Source organism: Lactuca saligna, chromosome 8 (assembly GCF_052625555.1).
Source record: "Lactuca saligna cultivar CGN05327 chromosome 8, ASM5262555v1, whole genome shotgun sequence".
Lineage (NCBI taxonomy): Eukaryota > Viridiplantae > Streptophyta > Magnoliopsida > Asterales > Asteraceae > Lactuca > Lactuca saligna.
The window spans coordinates 185,340,539-185,348,835 of NC_136424.1; the positions used below are offsets into that span (position 1 = coordinate 185,340,539).

Sequence of the window (8,297 nt, forward strand, 5' to 3'; positions counted from 1 at the left end):
TACATGAGTACCTTACATGAATACATTACATAAGTATACATGAGTACCTTACATGAACACATTACATGAGTACCGTACATGAACACATTACATGAGTACCTTACATGAATACATTACATGAGTACCTTACATGAATACATTACATGAGTACCTTTACGTAGATACATCTTCCTGTATACATTTACATGGATACTTGTACCTCGATTCACTAGGATGATTTATTAGTACCTTCTGTGTAAATTGTCCTGCCTATCCCAGTTCAACGGGATATCTAGACGGGACTAACCATTCCGAATCCCAGCTGTTAGCACCAGTGGTTGATGAACATCTACGGATGCCTACGGTTATTACTTATACTAGGAGTACCTTTAGGGGACTAACCATTCCTTGAGCCTACTGTTCGCTACAGAGGTTGATGAACATCTACGGATGCCTACGGTTAATACTTATATTAGGAGTACCTTTACGGGACTAACCCTTCCTCCCACCTGTTGTAGCTACAGAGGAAAATTGAACAGTCTACGGATGTTCAAAGCTTATACATTTCGCTTTTCGCGATGTTGTGTTAATCCTAATACAAAAGGATAACAATTACATTAGTACATTTTCCTATTACTTTATTTTGTGATACATTCGCATAAACAATGAGTTAGACTAAGTACTTTTAAAAATAGTCAAAAGAAAGGAAAAACTATCATTTTCACTTACAAAACATTTGGGTCTGGTAGAAGACTTCATTTCATACTAGTAGGAAATATGAGATTTTCTAGGGTTTTTCATACTTATATCAACTGTTTCATTTGAAGATTTACATGGCATTCATAACAGCTTTCCAAAACAAGACATTGACACTTAAATACTTATGAATTCACCAGCTTTAGGCTGATACTCTCTTTCAAAATAACTTGTATTCTCAGGTCACCAGTTAGACATGTACGATGGCTAGGTTTTTGAGAAGACGGAGCACAGACAAGACTCATCTTATTTTGATTATTCATTTTATTGTTGTACATTATGAAAGAACACACATGTATTAAAACTTTACTTTTAATGCAATGGACGATGTTATTGATTGTTTACTACTTTACACTGTTATGATACTTCACATGACGTCCTCCACCCCGGAACGTTTCCACCGTTCTTGATTTTGGGTACGACAGATGGGCATGAAACCGAAGAGGATCATTTATTGGAGGATGTAACATTTGACAAATGCTTTTACATTTATATAGGTTCAAAGCACATGGAGGTAGTACATTCTTTCATCTTTTTTATCATCAAGTTAATTTTAGCATATCAAAGTTTCTTATAATTGAGTTTCAGAAACTTCAGGCATTGTCAAACCATTATGCCTTTTTATTTAATCGAAGAAAAGCAAAGTTGTTAATAGATGAAAAATCTGCATACAATGTGTAGCTTAAAGAGGTTCAGCAGCTACTAAGTTTAGAAACTGGAAGTGGTGGAAAGGGTGCAAAATCTAAAAAAGGAAAGAATGTTGAGAATTTATCCAATGGAAGTTACGATGAGATTAAGAGTTTTCAGGGTTCGAGTGTGAGCAAGGCTGCATAAATGACTATAAGGAAATCTCCAATTTTAACCTTACTCAATCCAAAACCAATCTTTATACAATATTAATTAAGGGTGTCAGTTCATCATTGATATATTTTGTAGGTTTGCTAATGCGTTAGCTGGACTTTTCCTCGAGAATTATTGTTATAAGAAGTGGTGGCAAGCTAGATTCTCCTCACTTACAAAAGATTGTAGGAAAAAAGTGGCCAAAGGCAATAAAGAAGATGGTAAGAGATGATTATACATGCGATTGTGAGGAAGACGCCTTGAGCAAGACAACCACAATATTTAAACCACCTCTGAATTAAACATTTGTAAATGTAAAGGAATGGTATTTTTGTCCATTTGGTTATTGTTTTTAGTTTTAATGATTTTAAAATGGTAAAAAAGATTACTAAATAATAAAAATTATTAAAAAAATAGATTTTGGTAAATTTGATATTTTAAAACATTAACAAATGTATATATGATATTCAAAGTTTAGGTCGAACAAATATGATATTTAGTTGTTTACTGAGGTATATAAGAAATTCTATCTTTAAACAATTAACTATGATGTCATGAATTCAATCCCTTACAAAGAAAAAAAAAATATTTGTCGTTCAAAAATAAATAAAAATTTAAACATTTAATGATATGGTGCTCTGTAATGGAAAGGCTCTTCTTCAAAAATAGATTTGTAATACACTTATGAGCCGGTGGAGAATTTGTGAAACTGTCGGTGTATCAGATGAACCGACAAAAATCAATAGTTGAAGGACCAAACTATCAAACTCCTAAATTATTGCGGTTAAAACTTAAAGTAAATAAAATTTAGTGTTCATCCCGTCCATGAGCTTTAAAAGCATCTATAATGCAAATAATATAAAAATTGAATATAATAATAACTATGATTGAATAAGAATCGAATGAAATGTGGATGGGTGATAATATGGAATAGAGTTGAGTACAGAAATTAAATGATATCATGATTAGAATTGAATATATGTTTAATGGGTTGCGGATGATATTGTATAAATGTTTAATAAATGATGTTGCAATGTATTGCATGTTGTATAGAGTTGGATGGATAAAATAAAATAATAGAATTTGTAGTTGTGTTGGCTCAAATATACAATGAATAACTTCCCCTATGACAGAATCCAAGATTACGAAGGCCAACAATTTAACAAAAATTAAGGTTTAGCAGAAACATCTTTGCTGGAACGGTTGTACTTCATGTGACTCTTGACAAGTTGCCCAGCCGCAATTGCAGACATGAGCGACAACTCTCCGGCCAAAACAGACCCCGCCACCACCTTCGCCAACTGCCTTGCATTTCCTCCGGCGCACTCTCTATTTGCACCCTTCACTCCCAACAAATTCAAACACGCAGACTGTGATGCCAACTGGGTCCCACCACCAACCGTCCCCACCTCAATCGACGGCATAGTCACAGACACATGAAGGTCTTTCCCGCCATTAACAGCCTCCATCATCGTGATACAATGAGAGCTCTCAACATTCTGTGCGGGATCTTGTCCTGTAGCGAGATACACAGCGGACACGATGTTACTCGCATGAGCATTAAAACCACCCAAAGCTCCGGCCATGGCGGATCCGGTGAGATTCTTGAGCATGTTCAACTCCACCAACGAAGCTACATCCGTCTTCAACACCTTCTTCACCACTTCTTCCGGTATCACCGCCTCACACACCACCGATTTCCCTCTCCCTTCAATCCAATTCACCGCCGCCGGTTTCTTATCGGAACAATAGTTCCCGGAGATGCCAATCACATCCATGTCCGGGAAGTCCGCTTGGAGATACTCCAAAACGTTTTGAACACCTTTCGAAACCATGTTCATCCCCATCGCATCTCCCGTGCTACAAGTAAACCTAATGTATAGATTCTTCCCTGCAATCGCACATCGGATTGTCTGAAGCCTCCCAAATCGGCTCGATTTGTTGAAAACAGAAGCTAGGGTTCCGAAATTGAGCGGCTCCTCCAAGAAGAATTTCAAATCCGCCGCCCGTTTCGCGGTGGCGAAACGAACCACCGGAGCCCGAGTCATCCCGTCTTTAAGTAACACACTGGTGGCTCCACCGGAAACATAAATAGCTTTACAACCGCGATTCGTGCTAGCTACAAGACACCCTTCGGTTGTGGCCATGGGGACGGAGAACTCCATTCCGTCCAACAACAAGGGGCCGGCGATACCCACCGGAATTTGGACATAACCAACCGGCATCTCACAACATTGTCCTAATATCGATTCATAATCAAGCCCCTCAAGCGGCAAACCTTCCAGAGATTTTCCGGTGATTCTCTCTAACGCCACTCTTCTGATGAAGGCTGCACGCTTGCAGTCCCCGAGTTTCGATTCCAGTGAGTAAGACGGTGTTCTGCCGGAAACCACCGCTTGTATCACCTCTTCATCTTCTTCACTAACAACTGTGTCTATCGCTACGATTGCTGTTTCCACTTCCTTCTTCATGACTTCTTTTACAGACACGATATCAGATTCGCGAATAACGGAAGCACCACAGGGAGTTGTTTCTTCTTCTACTTCGTCTTCTTCCTCTGTTTCTGTAAATGGTGTAGCCTGGACGAAGTTCATACCAAAGAATCCAAGAAGGTAGATACAGGAGGCGCAGAAGGTGATAATGGCAGCCATTTCAGACATGTTGGTGACATGGAGAGGAGTGGAGTTTCTGATCTTCTCACGCCATCTGATAAGAAGGTAATAAACAACCGAGAAGAAAACAGTAAAGAAGATTCCCATCGGAATAGAGATTGCATCGAAAGCCTTTGGAGAATCCACCATCTTTTTGTTTTCTGTCTTCAACATCTGATCTTCTGAATGTTGATCAAATTGAGCTTTTCCCATGTTTTTCACTGACTGTTTCAAGGAAGATGACAGAAGATTGAATGTTGTTGATCAAGGATGAGAAATAAAATCAGATTTGGGGTGAATATATATAGAAAGATGGCAGCTTATGAGACAAAACATAAGTCTTATCTTGAGGACACCTACATTGAATTATGAAGACCATATACACATAGAGTCAAAGAAAGGTAGCAAACTTGAAACTTCCATTACAATAATTGGACATGATAGTGACAATTTCGTGAAATAAATAAATGTGTATATAAACAAAAGTGTGTACAAATTATAGATTCCTTGTATCTGACTGATGAGTGTTGATAATTGATGTAGGCTTTGTTTTAAACGTGTAAAATAAACTTGGTGTAGCCCATCATAACATAGCATCAGTGATCGTTTTGTGCAAAATTGTATTTGTAGTAGGCATTTCATCGAACACCTTTGGTGCATTCTCAAATTAACTCTGATTTTCAACACCAATCAACCTAAACACTGTCCAGAAACAGAGGTTGACTTAGAAGAATTGGATTTAGCAGGTTTATAGAAATGAAGAATCTACTTAAAGTCTTTTTTTGGTGTTCTTGAAAACGTAGTATGTGAAATCAGTTTGAATTGCATAGAAGATAGACAGTAGGCTCTTTTTTCTGAATCCTGCAGGGAAGATAGACTTGACACAAACAATGGTGGACAAGAATCAGGAGAACATTGATTCCTTTCGGTTTTTCACCATGCTAAACAAGAAAAACAGGAAACGAATTATAAACCATTTATAATATTGTAGTTATCGGTGGAAATGTTTCAAACTCACCTAGATTCACCGGAAACCTAACAAAAATTAAATGGAATTTTTTTGATTAAAATATCGATTCAAAAGACATTAGTTAATTAGTTTACATAGAATAATTTAGTATTTTAATAATAAATTGTTCTAATTTTTTAGTTTGTTGATAATTTGTATTGAGACAAAAATAATGAATAAGCTATCATTGAAGTCTTTGTTATTATATGTTCCCATAATTTATAAAGTTTCTCCATCTATTATCTGTAGGGAAATCTTCATTTTAGTCCTATTATTTTGCCCGTGTTTACGAAAAAGTCATGAACTATTAAATGTTAACGGAAAAGTCTAAAATACCGGATAAACCGGCGAATTGACCCAATTTACCCGGTTACCACTCTTGCAACCGGTGACAAACCGACGTGCCACTATTTTGTTTACATTGAAGCTGACTCGATCTCTCTCTCTCTCTCTCTCTCTCTCTCTCTCTCTCTCTCTTACGCTCAGTTGTTACGTTATTTAAGAGTACACAAACCCTAAATCGACCAAATTGCAAGTTTTGAATATGGCTTCCTCCTCCTCCGTCTCCAACAGTAGTGCATATAGGTCAGCCAAGCAAGTTCGAAGAAGGTGTGATTGTGATGAACCAGTTGGTAGGTGGACTTCATGGAAACCGAAGAACCCTGGAAGGAGATTCCTTGGTTGCCCCAATTACAAGGTTAGTGTCTTCGAGTCTTTGATTGTGAGGTTTTTATCTTCATGGAAACCGAAGAACCTTATATCAGTTAAATGTGAGGTTTTTATTTTCAAATCTTTGAAATTTCCCTTAAACACCATCCAATTTTTGCATCGTGCAAAATGTCATCCAATGCAGGATAAGGAGAAGGATTGCAAATTCTTTGAATGGATAGATCCTCCATTACCAAACAACTGGTACAAACAGATGATATATGATTTTCACAACCAAAGAATTTATGGAGTCAATGATGAAGAATTTGAAGACTTTATGAATGAAGATGTGGAAGAAGTAGTGCAACAGATTCCTCTGCAAGTGGAAGGTGGAATGGTTGTTAAGGGATGGAAGATTTGGTGTTTGGTTGGTTTAATTGCAATTGTTTGGCTAATGTTCATGTAATTTTAGGATGCTTACTTATGTTTCTATGTAATGTGACGTTTCCCTGTTTCTTTTGGAATGTAATGGTATGAATTGTGGAAAACGTTATCTTCTAATGTAATGGTATTTGAGTATATAATGGTATCTGAGTATGAAAATGCATATTTTGTTTGATTGCAATTATTTGGATTATGGTTGTAATTTTAGGATAGCAAATAACTATAGGAAACAACATTACAAAATAAGTATAGGAAACTGCATTACAAACCATACAAAAGTACATACCAAACTGCATTACCAAATAACCATACCAAACTACATACCAAAGTATGTCATAGTGTTTGACTTTCCAAAAAAATTACAAAAAGGGAAATTTTTACCCAAAGAGTTATATAAAGCCAACACAATGACTTAATTACAAAAAAAAAAAAAAAAAAAAAAAAAAAAAAAAAAAAAAACCTACCATTGACTTATTCTAAATTAAGTGGTTTGCTTTCAGTCATCCCAAATTTGCTAACCACTTGCTTCTTCAACTTCAACTTAGTTATCCTCTCTGATGGCTTCCTCCTCCTGATTCTTTGGGTGCTCCTCCTCATGATTTCTTGGATATCCTCATCATTCTGAATCTCTTCTTGAACATTGATCTCCTCTTCTTGAACATTGGCCTCTTCTTCCTGAACATTGACCTCTTCTTGAACATTGGTTTCCTGAATAACAAAACAAATAATTTCAAAATTTGGCTTTGATTTGTAATGCCCTTAAAAAGAAACACTCACCACATTTATAGATCCAAACTCCTTCAATTGAGATTCATTAATTCCAATAGTAGACATTATTTCAGCATCACTGTAGTTTGATGACCTCAAATTTATAATGGAACTTACTGTTATATCCATATCTGATATATCAATTCCATCTCCCTCATCCACAACATCAAGTTCAACCTCAACATCAGGTTTAACCTCATACTCAGGTTCAACATCAACATCACGTTTAACCTCATACTCGGTTTTAACCTCAAATTATGGTCCATTTATAATTTCCCCCATCTCACCTCTACCACCTCATGTTCCACCTCTTCTCCAATGGATAAGATTAGGATCCAACTTAGGCCTTCCCATTTTCTTCTTTGGTTTTGGTTCAGGGATCACCTTGAGATTTTTGCAAGAGACTTTATTATGACCCTTTTGCTGGCAGTTTGTACATTGGACAGTTATGCCCTTAGATGATACTTGTGAAAACTTGTCCTCATGTTCAGAAACATGCCTCTTTCTCTTGATGGCTGGTCTTCCTGGCATCCTTCTTTCAATAGGTGGGAGGGGCTTTGGATAAGGAGCTTCCACCCACATATTGCTACCATTGACTGGTAGTATGTTACAACCATATGTTAACATATATTTCTCTTTACTAAACCAACTACTAATGTAGCTCACAGGATCTTGTTGTGTATACATAATGGCAGCTTGGGCATGTACACAAGGTATCCCTGATATAGCCCACAAATTACAAGTACAAGTATACTCTTGTAAGTCAACACCATAAGAGTAAAAACCATTCCTCACTTCAAAAGCAGTTACCCTGCTAGGATGAACATACCAGGTCCTGTAATTAAGAGTACATCAGCATATGAAAGATAATATCAGTGCATTAAATTTTAGGATAACTTACTTTATAGTTTCACCAAATGCTTCCATCTTCTTAATTGCTGCTGGACATATTTCATTATCCCATTTCTGTCCTTCTTCCTTCAGATTATAGAATCTTTCCATCATGTATAGTCATATTTCCTCAAGCATGGCCAGTAGGGGCTTTTTTCTAGCATCCACGATAGTTGCATTAAAACATTCAGTCATTCCATTTTCTACTGCCTCACATGCCAATCCTCCACCATAAAAGGCCCTGCACCATGAACTGGGATCCCTTACCATTAGATGTTCATAAGTAGATGGACTAATATCCCTAATCTTTT

General features: G+C 36.8%; 1 protein-coding gene across 1 annotated transcript; it reads right to left on the reverse strand.

The window, feature by feature from the left end:
* Positions 1-2,635: 2,635 nt before the first annotated feature.
* LOC145010737 (3-hydroxy-3-methylglutaryl-coenzyme A reductase-like) lies at positions 2,636-4,517 on the reverse strand. The gene has a single exon (XM_078969255.1). It carries the CDS (start codon positions 4,437-4,439, stop codon positions 2,745-2,747), a length of 1,695 nt encoding a protein of 564 aa, XP_078825381.1. The 5' UTR covers positions 4,440-4,517; the 3' UTR covers positions 2,636-2,744.
* Between the last annotated feature and the right edge of the window lie 3,780 nt (positions 4,518-8,297).